At 39.7% G+C, this 20,987-nt stretch overlaps 1 protein-coding gene across 1 annotated transcript in view; it reads right to left on the bottom strand.

Moving 5' to 3' along the window:
* Positions 1-20,987, bottom strand: part of LOC140243720 (GTP-binding protein 10-like) — a 70,908-nt gene that overhangs the window by 28,781 nt on the left and 21,140 nt on the right. The window contains exons 4-5 of the mRNA XM_072323385.1: positions 17,669-17,813; positions 16,261-16,334 (exon numbers count right to left, since the gene is read on the bottom strand). Coding sequence (XP_072179486.1) covers positions 16,261-16,334; positions 17,669-17,813 — 219 coding nt within the window. The remainder of the gene's footprint in view (positions 1-16,260; positions 16,335-17,668; positions 17,814-20,987) is intronic.

The raw sequence follows: 20,987 nt of genomic DNA, 5'->3' as shown, positions 1-20,987 counted from the left end.
ATGTGCATCCAGTGGAAATACCTAATTTGGTAGAAGTATTCTATAGAGTATGTGCAAACAATTCCTGCAAAAATTGATTTCATACCTATGTAAATAAACATAAAATTTGCATAATTACGCGAGTTATTGTGCAAAAATCTGCATTTTTGAAAGAATTTCTAAACTATTAAACATTGGATCTTGTAGTACAAAGTTTGAACCTGGGATAGATGTTCCTTGGGTCAAAAGTAAATGATTCATCTGAAGAGACAAACTGTCTCTATGCAAACAACCTGTTATTTGCATATATGTGCATATCATTACCTACACATCTATAGATAATCAGAACGAAAAGCCTTAATGAAACCTTAATGAAACTTCCTTTAAATCTTATCCTAGATAGATATAACCCGTTAGAAACACTTTATGAAACAAAATGAGAAAAGAATTTGAATAATTGACCATCATTACCAGCTAATTTACATAATTACTAAAGAAAGTAAAATAAAAACATTATTTTTAAAGTTTTTCCTACAGTCTAAGAACTGCATTTTATGATGAAAACTACGGAAGTAGTATGCATTTCCTTTAGTCAAAAGGAAATGGTTTGTAATATCAAAACACTATTTGTCTACGCAAATACCACCTAATTAGCATATTGTGCATATTAATACCCGAATGTACTAGAAGTCAATTGTCAAGGTTGACTTAAGAAATTGTATCACTTTACGCGATAACTCAAGACTGGATTATGCAAATTTCACCAAACCTGGTCCAAAGATGTCGTATGATGGGGCAAGTGATTAAGCAGTTTTTAAGTAAAATCGGCAAGAGGTCAAAGGTCAAAAAGTTCAAGGTCAATGCTAAAATTTCATTTTCCCCATATCTATGCAATGTCTGAAGGTACTTTCTTCAAACTTAGTGACTGCATACAATGTACTACCAAAATAAGATTCTGCGGATAGTTTCAGGTCAAGAGGTCAAAGGTCAAAGTTCAGGTGAAAATGCTGAAATTTCACTTTTTTTCTCTGTATCTCGCAAATGGTTAAAGGTGTCTTCATGGAACTTGGTACTGCCATGGATTTTCTAGGGAATTTAGGGGTCATTTGTCAAAGGTCAGGGGTCAAAGATCAAGGTCAATTGGGCCCTCAGAATTTCACTATTTCCCTCAAGTTTTTGCAATGCTTGTAGGATTTTTCTTGAAACTTAATATATACATGTATTACCTAATGGATATTCTCTGGGAAATTTCCTGCCAAAATGTCAAAGCTCAGATGAAAGTGCTATATTTCACTTTTTCTTTCATATCTTGAATATGAATCAAGGTATCATGAAACTTAGTACATATTTGTGCATGTTCTACCTGACAGTGATACCTTTGTTGACTATCGAAAAAAAAATGTTAAGCCGTCCCCTCTCAAGTGTTTTTGTTTCCTCTTGATAAGTAGGAAAGGACATGGAATTCAGTGACATGGTACAGTCATTACCATCATTACATTTAATGTATGGGTCGCATGGAAGTTAATATTGATGTACACATGAATAACCTCTGACATTCTTACCTTTTGCATTTTTACCTGTGTATTTCTTTTGATTTAACCTCTGACATCTTTACACTAAACCAGTAAAATATTTTTTTTTTGAAAAAGCGTCAAGATCATGTAGGTCATGATCATCTCTACAGGTATTAGCTGATATGTGGTGGAATATGACATTCTTTGGACCGCCAGGGAGTTACATTATCCCAAGGGAAAACAATCACAACCAGGGAGAATATGATATTTACGATTCTCGTAAACAGTAGCCTGTGACGATCTGTTGACAAATCACATCCTAGTAATTGTAAAAGCCATCAAATATGCTTTTTTATGGCTATGAACATATTATTTCTGCTTTGATTTATAGTTGAAATTGACTGATCGTAAGTCAGAGACTGACATTATTTGACTTAAAGTACAATATCTCTTATATAGTTCACATGACAATTTTTGCATATTATTGCCTTATCAAAATGTTATTGTGTATAAATTTTCTAGCATAGTTTCCATGCCATAGTAGCTCATAGTATACTGAGTTAACATTTTTTTTTCCAGAAACAGACTTTCTTTCTAACTCAAGCTTGTACGTTCTTAATGTGTGCAGATATCCTTGCATCCACATAATTTGCACAAGTTTATAATCAGTTTGATGTACAAAGCCTCTTATTCGCTTGATTGCCTACAAAATACAATGTAAATCAGAATTCACACTTTCACTATGGTAGTGTTTTGTTGTTTTTTTTTGTAATGATTTTCTAACCATGACCTCAATTGTGTACTAATTGCAAGGGGAAAACAGTCCTTTTGTAAGCAATATTGTTCCAGTTTGCATCTGTTCATAATGTAGGCCCTACTGTTAGATTTGCATAATCATATCTAAAGAGTGTCACTATCGATTGCTATTTTCCCCCTTCCTGCAAAGCATTTATGCAATAAGGGAAAATTGATAGCAAAAATTATTTCAAAGATCAATATGTTTCGAAATTTCACGTCTGGTGTACTTATTTACATAATTTATGCATAAAATTCCTAAGTTAATTAAACAATATGGAAACAATAGTTAAGCAACTGAAAAGTGTTGTTGTGAGAATATTGTCTTATTCCATTAGGTTTTTTTGGATATCAAATTCAGAGCGATTTAAGACATTGTCACGTTGAGGCTTTTTGTTTGTTCTGATTATCTATAGATGTGTAGGTATTGATATGCATATTATGCAAATAACAGATGTTTGCATAGAGACAGTTTGTCTCTTCAGATGAATCATTTATTTTTGACCCAAGGAACATCCATCCCAGGTTCAAACTTTGTACTACAAGATCCAGTGCTTAATAGTTTAGAAATCCTCTCAAAAATGCAGATTTTTGCAGAATAACTTGCATAATTATGTAAATTTATGTTTATTTACATAGGTATGAAATCAATTTTTGCTAGAATTGTTTCCACTTACTCTATAGAATACTTCTACTAAGTTAGGTATTTTCGCTGGATGCACATATATTTTTAAATAATTTTTATATGTATTTCTGCATAAATTATGCAAATTAAGGCTTATTTGCATAGATACAGAATGTCTCTTTAGATGAAAATTTTTCAATTACCCTAGGGAACATCTGTGCCAAGTAGGACATTTGTACTAAAAAATGCAGCGTTTACCCCCTTAGCAAGTCTACTATAAAAGAATCTTGTTAGGGGGCACTGGAGGCTCTTGGAGAATTGTGGGAGGAACGGGATAAAAGGGGACAGTTAGCAATTGAAGCAGTCCTATGTATGTATGGTATTATAAAATCAAAAGCAATGACACCCTTATATAAACATACCTCATTATTTACTCTGATTTTCACAAAGAAGTGATATACGGACTTAAAGTTACATTGAAATATGCTAATAAAGTTGATTTTTAAGTACCGAAAAATGTTAGATATATTTCAACCAAACGTTTTTGTAATGCAAAACAAAGGAAATCACGTATGTGTGTGTGCGTGTGGGAGTAAGTCAATTTTACAAGCTATCTAACTGTACATTTACCAAGAGGTCTTTCACACGAACAATATGAAACATGACAATAAAGTGTTACTAAGGGTCATTTTATCATTAAAGGGTGTGTACAGTTCTGGTTGAGGTGAGGATTTAGCTTTTAACGTTTTGTGAGATATTCAGAAACCACTGTATGAGATGTCAAAGAGCATGCAGTTCTAAGGGGTATCAAAAGTTTATTTGATGAAAATCAGTTTTGAAATGGCTGAGATATCTAAAAACATGGTGAAACAAAGAGATCCTAATAAAAGGCGTGGTCTGTCGCCTTCTATTATTATCACTTTTTTGGACATCTCAGCCATTTGAAAACCAATTTTCATCAAATAAACGTTGAATCCTTCTTAAAATTACATGCTCTTTCATATTTCATAAGAGGTTTCTCATTATCTCACTTAGGAATGTCATAAACCTGAATCTCCACCTCAACCAGTACTGTACAGTCCCTTTAACATTGGTGTTTTCAAATATGAACTTTGACCTATATTTACCTAACAAAGGTGGTTTTGTCTAATCTTGCTGTCATTATAAATGATCAGTTTGGCGAGCTCAATAAGCCTGCAAAATTTTGCAGCAGTAAAAGTAATGCAGCCTGTGATTAAAAGTGTCCAAAGCTAACTGATCTCTCTATGACAAATTATTGACAGAATCATGTGATTATGGTGAAAGTTTACTTCATAATTTATCATTTCATTGTTTATTTCCTTCTAGGAAATGGCACCCAACTTCCTATTTTGATGACAACAAAAACAATTAGCTGTTGATCACAAAATAGACTGAGATAGGATTTAGATTAGATACAATAGAGTTCATTCAAATTTTAGCATATGATCTCATCGTATTTTAATTTTGACATGTGAATTCAATTTCTCTCGTAATCAAGAGATATGTAGAGAGGGTATCTACGGAGCAGCTAATGTTTGCGAACATAGTGAATGTCACAAATTTAAGTTTTGAGCATTTGCACTCAAACTCAAAAACAGTTTTCTTTGTTGCAAAAAGTTTTCATTGTTGCCAAAAAAAATGTTAAACATTTCCGACGAAACCTATACATTTCGATCTGTTTGCTAATATTCGCCACTCACAGATACCAGTACCCCCTTTAAGTTACAGTCACACACGGCCGGGTCACAAAACGGATTTGATCGGGTGGAAATGAGCCGGATTAGTCCCGGAATGGAGGATAATTTATGCTACAGTCACATACGGCCGGATTTCTATCCGGGTCCATAAGGAATTAAAACCGTATCGCCTCGGTTCGAGCAGTATTGACCAGTATCGAATCGTATAAAATCCTGCTTTAAACCCTTAACTGAATCCTTTTCGACCCCTATCGACCTGTGTCAACCCGCTTCGACCTGTACCGACTGGGATGTAAACCTTGTCATCATCTGTTGCATGAAGGTAACACTGTATACGGCAAGGGTCCATATGGTATTACGCTGTGGGTTGCAGCGGGTCGATGTGAGTCAATGCGGTTTGAACCGGGGCAATTCGGATATCAATACGGAATTGAAATCCGTGAGAAAATTTTGAACATGACCAAAGATTTTTCACTGCCGTATCGTAGCCCCGGGAATCCATCAGGAATTGACACAGGTTACGATGCGTGTCTCTACAGCTCAAACCGGGTCCATACGGTTTTAATTCCTTATGGACCTGGTTCAAAATTTGGCCATGTGTGACTGTAGCATGAGGTCTAAGTAGGGCCTATCTTTTGAAAAGTGAAATTAACATTTCGGATATACACTATGTCCCCCTAAAAAATACAATCAAATTTTTGCATTAGTAACACCCAATTTGATTTAACTGTCTAAATGCTACTTCAGGGTTTTAAAATATAACATCTTAGCTCTATTTTGCAGAAAACCCCATTCAATTTGGTTAAGCGGTCACAGAGAAATGTGGAATGTTGTAAACCATGTTATGAGTCTGATTCTTCCAAGTTTAGCACTTCGATGCTTAATTGTGTGTGAATACAATAGACAGAACTTCGAGGGAAGAGATTCTTGACATCCTCTACAAAATTCCTCATTTCTCTTTGACCACTGAAGCAAATCGAATGGGGTTTTCTGTAAGATGTGAGCATTGAGTTATAGTTTCATACCCTGAATTTGTATTTGGATTGATTCACTGTTTTTAAAGATATCATTGCGGAGGGCCCCGTTGTAATTTTCTTTTTTTTTTTTGACATACGGTACATATCAATGGTGGATCCAGAGGGGGGCGCGACCGGCGCACGCCCCTTTTCTTTTTTGTTAAAAACAAAAGAAAAAAAAAATGAAATGAAACCCGCAAGTGGCACCAGAAATATTAGTTGCGCCCCGCCCTTTACAGAATTCCTGGATCTGCCCCTGCATATATCAAATGCAATGGTTTTTTTTGTTTTGTTTTTTTGCGCCAAAAAGAACACTAATTCGAATTGTGGCAATTGTGAAAACATGTAGGCCTATTCCAATGCTGTGAGGTATGAGTCTTCTTTAATTTGTAGTGCCCTCTGTACAAATGAAATTTGTAGGATCGCAACTGTACACTTCAAATCTTACATATTTCATTTGTACAGAAGGCAGACAAATTTGAACAAAACTCATGCCTCATATCTTCACCCCTCTGCTGAATAATCTCTTGCTTTCATTTATTCTGATGCTGTTCCATCAGAGTCCTCAGAAAGAGACTTCATGAACTTGCAGCGACTAAGTTCTTGATTGCGTTCTGTTCGGCACTGGCAGTATAGTCACTGTCTGCACGCAACAATAATCAGACAATCACACAGAGAATGAACCTTATACTCAACAGTATAGTTTCTGCATCGATGTAGGGCAATTTGTCAATCAGTTGCAGTATAGTTTCTGGTTTTGAAAAGCATGATTTTGCCGGCTGTTTAGTTTGGTTTAAAAAAAGTTGTTATATCCGCACAAATTTGTTTTTGTTTTTCATTTATTATAAAATTATCTCACAATAAAAGAAACTTTATCAAGGTTAACACACAAAGCTAGTTGGGACCGAATAATATATCTTGTTATAAATGGATTCTCATATCGTCGGCCTCATGCCAAAAGGGCCTTAACACCATAGACTGTACACTGTTAGGGCCCTTTTGGCATGAGGCCGACGATATCCAATCTCACTATAACGGGATTTCCCTGCAGTATACACACAATACCTGGCTGAATAAACGAGGAATTTGTAGTGAGGCAATGCTCAGTAGCCTGTATCATATTTTGCTCTCCTGGACCTCATGGGCGTGATGAATATTCTGAATTAGGGCCGCTTCATCATGCATTCTGATCACATTTAAATCTTTAAAACTGATTGCAAGAAAAGCAGTTACTTTTGTACTAAAATATTACAGAAAGGACAATTTGTCATCATTTATATTAAAATATAATATCCAGGTGATCTTTATCATGAGTTGGGATGCCGAGAGACGAGGTTATTTTCCGGGGTCCCTCGCAAATTCCCTCCTTGGCGGGGTACAGAGATTATTACCAATAGTTTTGTAAATTTAGTGTTCAGAAATACACTAGACAGCAAAAGAAAGTACCCACTTCTGTCAAAGGCTGCACACAAAAATTCACCACGTAGAAATAAACAATTTTTGTACACAGGTATGCTGCAATATCCATTAGCAATCACATACCCAATAGCAAGTGATTATCTTTATTACAAAGAAAAAAAAATTACATGCACAGCATCTTGGTTACTGAATCAAAAGTCACAAAATGTAACAGAATGAGCCTCTAAGCCTAACAAGACGTGGCATAACTTTCCTGATGGAAGCTTGCTCTAAAGACCAAAGTAAAGTAATGTCCAGTCTAAAGAGCTAACTGATTTTATTCTGAGAATTAGCATAATCAGGAAGGATAGCATTCCTAAATACAGAATACACTCATTCATATCATTTTGACAAAGCAGGTGTTCACTTGACATATTGGTTGTTTAAAAATGTTATCCATTCAGTGGCCATTTTTGCATGGTGGAAAGTGCTGTTGTGTAGGACTTTTGATTCAATGACCAAGATGCTGTGCAAGCCAAGTTCTTCTTTGTTATGAAGACATTCACTTGCTTATGTGCATGTGATAAGTAAGGGGCATTGCAGCACACATGTGTACAAAAATTGTATATTTCTAGGGGGTGAATTTTTGTGTGCAGCCTTTGACAGAAGTGGGTACTTTCTTTTGCTGTCCAGTGTAGAATCTTTGATATGTTTTCTACATCTACACTTAATTTCATGGCATAAGACTAAGGTTTTCCTATCAAAAATGGAATTTTCAACACCCTATATGGGAGCGCACTTGTCAGTTTCTTTTGAATGCCACACCAATGAGCGTGTTTCTACTGAGCGACGAAAATTCGAGGTGATGCCAGCCGATACCAGCTGATGCCAGCTGATGCGTGGTGACACCTCAAATTTTTCCTCAGTAGAAACAGATCGGGTAGTGGCCGATGCGCGCTGATGCGAGGTGCTCCGTCGTCCAACTTCTGAGGTGGTCGATGCGCGGTGACGCGAGGGACGATTCTCAGTAGAAACACACCGGGTAGCGAAATTCGTGGTGTACCGGGACGTCTAGAATTTCTCCCCGCGCTTTTCAATCGGTTCATCGCACACACTCCTCCGACACATGTGTACAAAATACGTGTGTACACACAGCGACCGTTTTTGCATCATGCTTTGTACCAATAACTCGCTTGTGTACGCGTGTAGGTGTAGGCCCTATACGTTACGTTACATGTGAATTGTGGCATTCATCGTCTATTGTTCGCGTGATTAACAGCCTAATATTGCACTACTGAGCCCTCATCACATACTTTGATTTTACACTGCGTTATTTCATTTTATATCGTCTCGAATCGCGAGAGTACTACATTAGGATGTCGCTGCCTGGAGAAAATCTCAACTGGACCCTCGATCTCCAAAGATTTCTCATCAGTCAGTGGCAGGATATGTTAGTTCGGGGTATATTGGATGGGAAGACGAAGAGAAATACCGTGGCTTATCAACAAATAACCGAGGCAGTAGCAAAGCAGGCAGGGCTCGTATTAACAGAGAGAAACAAGAAGACTGTCCAGGCGGCCATCAGGAACAAGCTAAAGTACTAAGTCTTGAGGGAACGCTTTTATATAGCTGATAGGCTGAACACTTCAGGAAAAGGAAGGGATTACATCCTGAAAGTATGCCCCCTGTATTACCAACTGTTCCCCAGCCCCGTGCTTAAGGCTGATATGAGTAAATGTAGGTACGCTAGAAGAAACATGTTGTCTCTGGTTGGTGCCATCTTCGTGTTGTTTACCTTCCCATAAGGCAGTGCGCGCGTGACCCGATCTGTGACCTAAAAATATCCGACTTCCGGAATCACCGCATTTGCACGTCACCTTTGCATCACCGCGTATTTTATCGCTCAGTAGAAACAGCTCGAGTGGTCGTAAAATACGTGGTGCTGCGTTGGACAAAATTCGTGGCAATGTGAGGGATGCGAAGTGCTCTCAGTAGAAACACACTCAATGTGCCCAGTGATGCCAGGGTGTGGCGTCTTGCGTGCCATTGGCTAGCGGGCCTCACACATTTACACAGTTCAGCTTTCAGAAAAGCATCTGGCAGTGTTTTGAGAATGATTTGTCCATGCATGCATGCTCCATTGTTGTTGGTACAATAGATATGCTCGCTGCGTAGTGTATGTTCTTTGTTTGGCTTCCTATCTGAGCTTATCTATAGACTGATTCTGTGACGCGCAATGTGTATTTTTGGCATGGGCAGCGCCATTACTGCGGTGTATCATCCGACCCCCCCTCCTCTCTCCCCACCCCTCTCACGCGCACGGAATGAAAAACTGATGCATGGTCGTTTCAGCCAATGGGCGTCTCGTACTGAGTGCGCGAATGCTTGCTTAGTGCGCGAACCTTTGTTACAAGTGCGCGATAAACATGTTGCCCGTGGGGTGGGGGAGAGGAGGGGGGTGTAGAGCCCACTAATGTCAAAATCGACCACTAATGTCAAAACAACCACTAATGTCATAACACGTCGACGACAAATGTCATAACAACCACTAATGTCATAACACGTCGACGACAACTGTCATAACAACCACTAATGTCATAACACGTCGACGACACAAGTCATAATGACCACTAATGTCATAACACGTCAACGACAAATGTCAAAATCGGATTAACCACTAATGTCATAACACGTCGACGACAAATGTCATAACAACCACTAATGTCATAACACGTCGATGACAAATGTCATAACAACCACTAATGTCATAACACGTCGACGACAAAAGTCATAATGACCACTAATGTCATAACACGTCGACGACAAATGTCAAAATCGGATTAACCACTAATGTCATAACACGTCGACGACAAATGTCAAAATTTCCATTTTTACTGCAAATGTCATAACACGTCGACGACAAATGTCAAAATCTCCAAATTTTACTGCAAATGTCATAATGCGGCACAGGGGCATATCCAGGAATTCCGTAAAGGGGAGGCGCCTTTACAAAATCAAAGGCTGGCGAGACCCTTCCCCCCTTATTTTCTAATTTACATTTCTGTTGCGTTAACAAAATATAGACAGGGGGCACCAGAGGGGGATGCGCCCCTCTCGATCCCCGATTGCGTCAACCGCAAATGTCAAAATTGGGTTAATCACAAATGTCATAACACGTTGATCACAAATGTCAAAACGCGTCACAGGGGCGGATCCAGGAATTCCGTAAAGGGGAAGTGCCTTTACAAACTCAAAGGCCAGCGAAACCCCTCCCCTTTCTTTTTCTTTTTCTTTTTTCTTTCTTTTGTTTTAACAAAAACAGAGACGGGGAGGGGCCGGGGCGCCCCCTCTAGATCCGCCACTGCGTCAACCACAAGTTAATGTCAAAACCCTTCATTTGCATTACAGAAGCGGATCCAGGAATTCCGTAAAAGGGAGGAGCCTTAACAAAGTCAAAGGCTTCCACATTCCCTCCCCATTTTTTTCTTTTTATCTATGTTGTTAAAAAAATAGAAGGGGGGCACCATAGAGGAATGCGTGCCCTCTCCATCCATGATTGCGTTAACCACAAATGGCAAAACTCATTGCTTGAATTTCAGGGCCGGATCCAGGAATTCCGTAAAGGGGAGGCGCTTTTACAAAATTAAAGCTGCCGCACCCCTCCCCCCATTTTTCCCTTTTTAGTTTTATTGTTTAAACTAAAGAGAGAGATAGAGAGAGAGAGAGAGAGAGAGGGGGGGGGGGGTACCAGAGGGGGATGCGCCCCCTTTTTGATCCGCGATTACGTCAACCACAAATGTCGAAACTCATTGCTTGTAATACAGGGGCGGATCCAGGAATTACGTAAAAGGGGGGGGGGGGCACCTTTACGTAATTAAAGCCTGGCGCATCCCCCCATCTTTTTGTTATTATTTATGTTGTTTTGAAGAAAATAAAGAGAGGGAGCACCAGAGGGGGATGCGCCCGTCTCGATCCGCGATTGCTTGCATTACAGGGGTGGATCCAAGAATTCCGTAAAGGGGAGGCGCCTTTACAAAATTAAAGCTGCCGCACCCCACCCCCATTTCCCCCTTTTTAGTTTTATTGTTTTAACTAAAGAGAGAGGGGGGCACCAGAGCGGGATGCGCCCCCTTCTCGATCCGCGATTGTGCAAACCACAAGTGTCAAAACTCACTGCTTGTAATATAGGGGCGGATCCAGGAATTACGAAAAGGGGGGGGGCACCTTTACTAAAGCCTGGCGTATTCCCCCCCCCCTTCTTTTTGTTATTATTTACGTTGTTTTGAAGATTTTTTCTTTTTATTTATGTTGGGTTGTTGTTGTTATTTTTTAAAGAAAGGGGGCACATGAGAGGGATGCGCCCCCTCACGATCCATGATTGCCTCAACCACAAATGTCATAATTCCTGGATCCAGGAATTCCGTAAAGGGGAGGCGCCTTTACAAAATTAAAGCTGCCGCACCCCCTCCCCATTTCCCCTTTTTAGTTTTATTGTTTTAACTGAAAGAGAGAGAAAGAGAGAGAAGGGGGATCCAGAGAGGATGCGCCCCTTTCTCGATCCGCGATTGCGTCAACCACAGATGTCAAAACTCATTGCTTGTAAAACATGGGCGGATCCAGGAATTACGTAAATGGGGGGGGGGGGTGGGGGCACCTTTACATAATAAAAGCCTGGCGCACCTCCCCCCCCATCTTTTTGTTATTATTTATGTTGTTTTGAAGAAAAAAAAAGAGGGGGGCACCAGAAGGGGATGCGCCCGTCTCGATCCCCCATTGCCTCAACCACAATGTCAAAATTCATTGCTTGCATTACAGGGGCAGATCCAGCAATTCCGTAAAGGGGAGTCGCCTTTACAAAATTAAAACATGCCGCTCCCCCTATTTTTTTTTTTTCATTTCATTTCTGTTGTTTTAACAACAAAATATAGATAGGGGGCACCAGAGGGGGATGCTCCCCCTCTCGATACACGATTGCGTCAACGACAAATGTCAAAATTCATTGCTTGCATTACAGGGGCCGCGGCGGCGGGTCCAGGAATTCCGTAAAAATAAAAAGAAATAAATAAGTTGAGGGGGGTTACGCCAGCCTTTCATTTTGAAAAGACGTCTTTGCGGAATTCCTGGACCCGCCCCTGTAATGCAAGCAATGAGTTTTGACATTTATGGTTGACGCAATCGCGGATCGAGAGGGGACTCATACCTCTCTGGTGCCCCCTTTCTATCCTTTTTTTTTGTTGTTAAAACAACAGAAATAAAAGAAAAAAACAGGGGTGCAGTAGCTATTTTGTTGTTGTTGTTGTTGTAAAAACAACACAAATGAAACATAAAAAAAATAGGGCGTGCGGCAGGTTTTAATTTTGTGAAGGCGCCTCCCCTTTACGGAATTCATGGATCCGCCCCTGTAATGCAAGCAATGAGTTCTGACATTTAGTGGTTGACGCAATCACGGATCGAGACGGCGCATCCCCCCTCTGGTGCCCCCCTTAAAAGACAACATGAATAAAAAGAAAATAGAAAGAAAGAAAATTCTTCAAAACAACATAAACAATAACAAAAAGATGGGGATGTGCCACTCTTTGGTTAAGGTGCCCCCCCCTTTACGCAATTCCTGGATCCGCCCCTGTATTACAAGCAATGCGTTTTGATATTTGTGGTTTACACAGTCGTGGATCGAGAAGGGGGCGCGCATCCCCCTGTGGTGCCCCCCCCTCTCTCTCTCTTTAGCTAAAACAATAAAACTAAAAAGGGGAAATATGGGGGTGGGGTGCGGCAGCTTTAATTTTGTAAAGGTGCCTCCCCTTTACGGAAATCCTGAATCCGCCCCTGTAATGCAAGCAATGAGTTTTGACATTTGTGGTTGATGTAATCGCGGATAGAGACGGGCGCATTCCCCTCTGGTGCCCCCTCTCCTTTTTTTCCCTTCAAAACAACATAAATAATAAAAGATGGCGGATGCGCCAGGCTTTAATTATGTAAAGGTGCCTCCCCCCTCCCCCTTTACGCAATTCCTGGATCCGCCCCTGTATTACAAGCAATGAGTTTTGACATTTGTGCATGACGCAATCGCGGATCGAGAAGGGGGCGCATCCTCTCTGGTGCCCCCCCCTTCTCTCTCTCTTTCAGTTAAAACAATAAAACTAAAACGGGGAAATGGGAAGGGGGTACGGCAGCTTTAATTTTGTAAAGGTGCCTCCCCTTTACGGAATTCCTGGATCCGCCCCAGTAATGCAAGCAATGAGTTTTGACATTTGTGGTTTAAACGCAATTATAGATGGAGAGGGCACGCATCCCCTTATGGTGCCCCCTTCTATTTTTTAACAACATAAATAAAAGAAAAAAAATGGGGAGGTGGTGTGGAAGCCTTTGACTTTGTAAAGACGCCTCCCTTTACGGAATTCCTGGATCCGTCTCTGTAATGCAAATGATGGGTTTTGACATTGACTTGTGGTTGACGCAGTGGCGGATCTAGAGGGGGCGCTGCGGCCCCTCCTCGTCTCTGTTTTGTTAAAACAAAGAAAGAAAAAGAAAAAGAAAGGGGAGGGGTTTTGCTGGCCTTTGAAATTCCTGGATCCGCCCCTTTGACGCGTTATGACATTTGTGGTCGACGTGTTCCGAAATGACATTTGTGATTATTAACCCAATTTTGACATTTGCGGTTGACGCAATCGCGGATCGAGAGGGGCGCATCCCCCTCTGGTGCCCCCTCTCTATATTTTGTTAACGCAACAGAAATAAAAATAAGAAAATGGGGGGGGGGGGGGGGGAGGGTCTCGCCAGCCTTTGATTTTGTAAAGGCGCCTCCCCATGACGGAATTCCTGGATATGCCCCTGTGACGGGTTATGAAATTTGCAGTAAAATTTGGAAATTTTGACATTTGTCGTCGATGTGAATGACATTAGTGGTTAATCCGATTTTGACATTTGTCGTCGACATGTTATGACATTTGCAGTAAAAATGGAAATTTTGACATTTGTCGTCGACGTGTTATGACATTAGTGGTTAATCCGATTTTGACATTTGTCGTCGACGTGTTATGACATTAGTGGTCATTAAGACATTTGTCGTTGACGTGTTATGACATTAGTGGTTGTTATGACATTTGTCGTTGACGTGTTATGACATTAGTGGTTGTTATGACATTTGTCGTCGACGTGTTTATGACATTAGTGGTTGTTTTGACATTAGTGGTCGATTTTGACATTAGTGGGCTCTACAGGGGGTCTGCTAATACACCTCAAAATGGCCTTATGGCTGCGCCCAGTGCCACAAATTGTCTGCTGCCCTCAACGAACCCGAATCGGTCTATTGCAATGTTCAACAATGGAAGTGAAACAAAAGTGAACAGCAGCGCTAACTTCCAACATGAAAACATATAGCATGGGGAATGTGATGTATGCAGATTAGATGCAGTAAGGTTATAGCGTCAGGTCAATAGGTCAGTTATAGTGATATACGGAAGCTCTTCCGTCACATGTAAAACCCCTACGCAACAATGGCAGTAAGGTATCCCAAGAACCGTATATCTATGGACTGATCGTGTGAGTTATTATGTGTCCTTAAACGTAACAGGGAACATGGTTTGAATGCATCGGAGACACAAATCACCACATAAATCGTGCAATGCGATCAGAAACTCACCTGTCAAATGTGGCAAAATGACATAATCGTGTAAAGAAAACTTATGAAATTCTTCAAATTCGACTGTGTGCTTGTAGTAATATAACAGCAGGTTGACTCAAAGGACAGCAGAGGAGAGGAAAGGATCGGTCAGCTAATGACCGATATTCAAATACTAAACATCAGGATTGCAACAAACGGTAGCTGTGTTTGTTTGTTTTTTGATATAATGAACAACACCGCAATGCAACATATGCTTGAAAAACAAAATAAACAACAGAAGCGTAACCCTTGTCAGTGTTAGCAATAATAATTTTTTCTGCCTATGAAAGGGTCCTCAATTATGAAAACAAACAAATCACACACATGGAAAACGCAATGTGTATAGATGTGGATATGAATGCGCCACCCGCTCCTGTTACATGTACACACAGACATCTGTGGATGCTATAGGTTAATGCGTGCACCATACACATGTACACTAGCAGGCTTGCAATTTAGTGCATTTATCGTATATCTTGAAAGACATACTAGTTAACAAACCTGAGCGAAACGCATTGTGTATTTCAGCTCCATATGCTGAGTTTTGAGGAAATGCCTGGGAAATTGACTCTCTCAGTGAGCCAATCAGAAGGCACTATGGTTGCTAGAGATGGAGCTTAATCTCGATTGGCACCATCGTACGGATGGGTGATTCTCACCTTGCATCGCCGCTCGGATATTGTCTTTGAGCAATGAGTGAATCTTCAAAGCCTGTTTTCTTGCAATTATGTCAGGCTAACATATTAAAAAGTGCATTGTATTTTGCTTTATATGCCCACTTACGGTGCTAGAGGATACAAGTGTTTTATATCAATGCAAATCTTAGGAAATGGGCAATGTGATTCAATGAAAACATGAATTTTCAAAATTTGTGACTTTTGCCTGAAACAGTTGTTGCCGGTCACAATTTGTCAGTGTTGCTGCTCTGTAGCTGAAGTTTTAAGGCTGTAAAAATGTGGGATGTTGCCTTCCTATGCCTCAGTTGTCATTGTTACTTTTGGGGTCATTATCTTTGCTATTTTGTGTAGAGTGAAGTTGCAATTTCCTGCTCTTCCCAACATTTCATCATAGGTTACTTTAAAAAAAAATCACACTGTATCCTTTAAAAACCATAACTATGCTGCCAAAATACCCTTTCCATGAGGTATCAACTTTCAATGAAGTAAACTTATACATAATCAACATGTTTGTAAATAAATATGAGTAAAGCCGCTAAAAGCATTACAACTTTTTTTAAAAACCAGAATGAGTGGAAGAATATAAAATTTGCTTTAAAACATTTTTATATTATCTAAACAAAAATGACATGGTGAAAAACGTATAACAGCCTCCCCCCCCCCCCCAAAAAAAAAGAAAGAAAGAAAGAAAGAAAAGATGTAATGACTGATGACATACCTTCATCAGCCATATGACCACCCAACCACTACCAAAAATATTTCACCCTCCTCTCTGGCAATTTCATGGATAAACTGAAAAAGTGTTTCAATTTCAAGCCCAAGACTTGGGCAGTTGCTAGTATGCTGCATTGTATCATAAAAGCAAATGGATCACTCACATGGATAGTCAGCAATCTTGGGCTGTGTTCTTGAAATACCTTTGAGTAGTGTGGACTTTCCTGCATTAGGAAACCTAATGATACACAAGTTTGATATTTAGTTCATTTCTGTCGGAATAAATGGCCTCACTTCAGTGTCAAATTATACAATATCTAAAAAGAAAGTGTAAATCAAACCAAGTCTACAGGGAAATAAACATTAGTTACATTCAGATGGTGATTCTTATACCCCTATTTCACTAGGAAGGAGATTATGTCAACCATTGCGATCTGTGTAAAATTCACACATCGTGGTGCAGTCGCCCTTCATCTTCATTTTTGACCTGCAAGTCAATTACATTATGGCTTCTCTAATCTCAACCCGCACTGAAGGCAAAAGTGCCATGATAATACGACGATGCTGCCACACTGTTGCCACTTTTCCAGGCTGACAAGATGCAAAATTTTCACAGGCAATGAGAGCCGCTTCCAATGCGCTTAAGTTACGCTCTACGCGTTGCTCCCACGTTGGAGAGCTATGAATATGCCGCTTTTAATATGCTTGTGAGGCAATTGTGATATGCTTCAAAACCACTGTGCTCTCGCTATGGAAGTTCTACACATGTTCAAAACTTGGTGGCAACCATAGCGATGGTGGCGACCCTTAACACTTCTAAAACGTTCAAGATACGATGGAGACGATTTGACATGATCAAGCCACAACACAAGAGCTCTGCTAAATATCTAAGATTGTAGCGGAATTGCCGTCTAGTGAGATGGGGGTATCAACTGAGGATAAGCTAACTTTGAAGATAAGCTTGTAGTTAAGTATGGGGCGCCAAGTGTGGCATGGTCTGTTTCGTCATGAAATTAACAAAGAGACCATGCAACACTTAGCACCCCCAATTCAACTACGAGCCTATCCTCAAAGTTAGCTTTAATATCCTCGAAGTTAAGGATCACTGTCTGAACATAACCGATAATATTAAAATGTGTGTGTGGAGATGTATTGATTCAAGGATATGCTGGCACATCTGTGACAGAAACATCATCAAATATGACATGTGACAACATGGTTTGACATAAAAGAAAACTCTAATGCTTCATAGCATTTAATCAATCAAGGAACTGTTTCAACTGCTTGGAATACTCAATTGACTTGTTTTATGAAATGCCCAATTGTTTTTATTTTAGATAGATCTAGGATATGATGTTGAGCACTATGTCATGTCACAATGTACCTTCTACCATACTGTTATATTCAAAATGAAAAACAAAAATATGTATTAATTTGACAGAAAAAATGGCAAAGGAAACATGTAAGAGAAAAACAGACATCATTCATAACTACATTACCTACATTGCAACAGAAGCGAAGCAATATATATGGCTAAGATAAACAAGGTAATAATTTAAAGGAAAAACTTACCCTACAAATCCTACATCAGCAATTAGCTTGAGGACAAGCTTGATGTTACTTCTTTGGCCCTTGGTGCCACACCATCTATTGGACTTATTCCCACCATCTCCTCCAGAAGCTACCAGAATTTCGTCCCCAACTAAGTTTAAGTCACCTGAGCATTGGATAGAAAAAACAGATTTCCATTGATGTCTCAGGCACAAAGTGTCTCTTATACCCCTTGGCTGTCTTTCAAAACTTCTCAACAAACTCTACTGGAAGTTTTGAAGGGTGATTGCACGAGCATTGTTCATGGTTGCAAAGCATCATGCTCCACATTTACCTGCAGCTTAGCATAATTGTGATAAACCTGGGAATCAGCCAAGTTCAGAGATGGCCAGCATGATTGCTACGGGTTCACCTGAACTCTGACAAGACATGAACACTTCACTTGTTAGAGCAATAGAATTTGAATCCCACGCTCACTGCTAAGATCTCCACATAACTGTTATGTTCTCTCTAGACCAATTTAAATCTGTGTTGTTTTTAATGATCAAATTGTGATGACCAATTTTGTGACTTGATCAAGGCACCCCATCCTTTACCACTTGCATCTATGCAGGGTTCCATCTCTGGAGCCTTTACAATCTGAAGGGAACTGAACTGATCTAAGTGACATTGTATATCCAGTCACAGCGGACGGGTGCAATTAACTCGCTGTTTTCATTTTGATGTGACCTAGCGTTCCTCTGGAGTGAACATGTTTCGCATGAAAACCGCTAGGAAAGTGTCGCAGCAAAACTGCTGTAACTTTACTATTAATTCATATTTTTTGACAATCCAAACGGTTATGAAAAGTAAAAACCTAATTTTAACCTGCCATTATGTTACCTTATTTAAATAACAACGATAAAATATTCCAAAATGGAGCAGAATATAATAACAACAATAAAATATTCCAAAATGGAGCAGAATATAATAACAATAAAATATTCCAAAATGGAGCAGAATATAATAACAACAATAAAATATTCCAAAATGGAGCAGAATATAATAACAACAATAAAATATTCCAAAATGGAGCAGAATATAATAACAATAAAATATTCCAAAATGGAGCAGAACTTCACTCTCAAAACGGAAAATAATTGTCAGAAATCGTTGCTAAAATTTCACATTTTGACTTCGTGAACAACAAAAAACTTTCAAGTATGTTACTAAGTATGTATTTCTTTACAGAACTCTAAAATATCACATTCGAGAAGTCATGCGTCTGGATATGTCTGGAAATAATCGAAAGAGGTGCACTTTCTACCTTCGTTCCGAGCACAAAATTTCATAGTCATTCGCACACAGGAAGACAGGGTACAGTCCCACGTACCCACATCTTTGTGGCACTCACATCACCTGTACTCTGATCGTATTAACTAGTACCGGGAATTCGTAGTTGTATTGTTACTTACTAGTGCTGTAAAATCTGTGTAAAGTCCAAATAATCCAATGTCATGAATTTACAAGTGGTATCATAGCTGGTAGATATTCACATTTTTGCTTCTTTCTTTTTAATAGGCCAGTTTTGATAAAGTAAGTGCTTATTTATGAGGTGGCGGAGTCCCCTGCAGCACATGCTGCTACTTATCGACACCTTGCGGCCCACTCTCATGCATGTAATTATGCACAGTGTACTAGGCATCCGCAGCAGCCACCTCGCATCGCACAGTACGCATTGACTAGTCAGCTCAATGGATCGAAGCAGCATGGGAAAGTCCATTCACTGCGCAAGCGCAAATCAGTTTTTCTTAGAATATGACGTCATTATTCTCGTTTGCTGCTCCCGCACAATTTGAGATTTCTGACAAAACACCTCATTTATTTGCACTTGTAACTTCAAAAATTGGTCTTCAGCAAAGCGAACAGCACTCTGCTAACGTCAGCCGATGTCTTATGAATATGTATGTTAAGTTTCATGAATATTTAGTGGTGCGACCAGATGTGTCTGGAAATAATCGGAGGGTAGTTTTCGGAGACAGCGAATCATGAAATATTGAATAACTTAAAAAGTACTAAATCGTTTCTCGTGATTTTTCATATGTGGATAGAATCATCATTTTGCATTGATACTGAAAGTTTGAGCGATTTTGGTCAATGTATAGCGGAGATATGAGAAGGTGAAATTTTGGTGAAAATGAGAACGCCCGATTCGCACTGTCTCAATGACGGTTGAAAATTCAAAATGTTTCGTGGGTTTCGGGGGAGTTATTTATAGTCGTCCGCTGCGACTGTATCCACCATTCTAATTCTACAAAGCGTTGTCTGACAGGTTCATGACTCTGTCAAAGTGTCCTTTTTGCATTATACAGAGAGAACAGATTTTATCTCTTTCTAGTTCTCTGTAGTACAAAGGCCCATATTGGGGGTCATCCCATGAGACCGACACCCACGAGTTATACGGTCCACGAGACTGACATAAAAAATAGGTCCATGAGTCATATGTCCCACAAGTTATATGGCTCACGAGTCATACAGCCCATGAGTTCGACACTACACAGAAAAGGCTCACGAGACCGACAGTACGCAATAAAGGCTTACGAGACCAACAGTATGCAAAAAAGGCTCACGAGACTGACACTAGGCAAAGAACGCCCACATGACCGACTCTAGGCAAAGAAGGCTCACGAGACCAACACTAGGCAAAGAAAGCCCACGAGACCGATACTACCCAAAGAAGGCTCATGAGATTGACAGGATGAACAGCGCCATCTACATGCCAATTACAAACTTGTCTGTACCTCTACAATTTAAACTTGATGCAAGAATTGCATTCATTGATTTGAATAGATGCTATAAGAATTAGAACCAGCACTGGCTGTCGGGCGAAATTTAAAGCACTGGGTGGAAGCTTAGTGGTCTAGTGGATAACACACCTGTCTAGTGGTCAGGAGGTCGTAGGTTCAAATCCTGCCTGAGTATGTATGCTCATGATTTTTATCATGGCTACTACTAAACACTGATTAATTCTGGATCGGAAGAAGATCCGTTTGTGGTAACGTATCTGACGCATCAAAAGTTCTGTTAGCATACGTTTCAGACCCAACACCAATCATGCCAATAAATTCATTTTAACTTGTAGGAACATCACGATGTGACTATTTTCGTTAAAACACCGCACTTCTAAACGTAAAGAATGATTTGCAATAGGTAGATTAGACAACTCTTCGCTAAAACTGAGGTATACGTGAAATACGAGAACCAAACAAACACAAATCCACAACACTTTTTTTTTTTTCTGATATAGTTCCAAAACTTTGTAATTACATGGAAGACGGTAAAAATGAAGTTGGAAAAGATT

This window comes from Diadema setosum, chromosome 20, assembly GCF_964275005.1.
Source record: "Diadema setosum chromosome 20, eeDiaSeto1, whole genome shotgun sequence".
NCBI classification, from domain to species: Eukaryota; Metazoa; Echinodermata; class Echinoidea; order Diadematoida; family Diadematidae; genus Diadema; species Diadema setosum.
The sequence above is the reverse complement of the archived record's forward strand: the minus strand, read 5'-3'. Positions and strand labels throughout refer to the sequence as shown.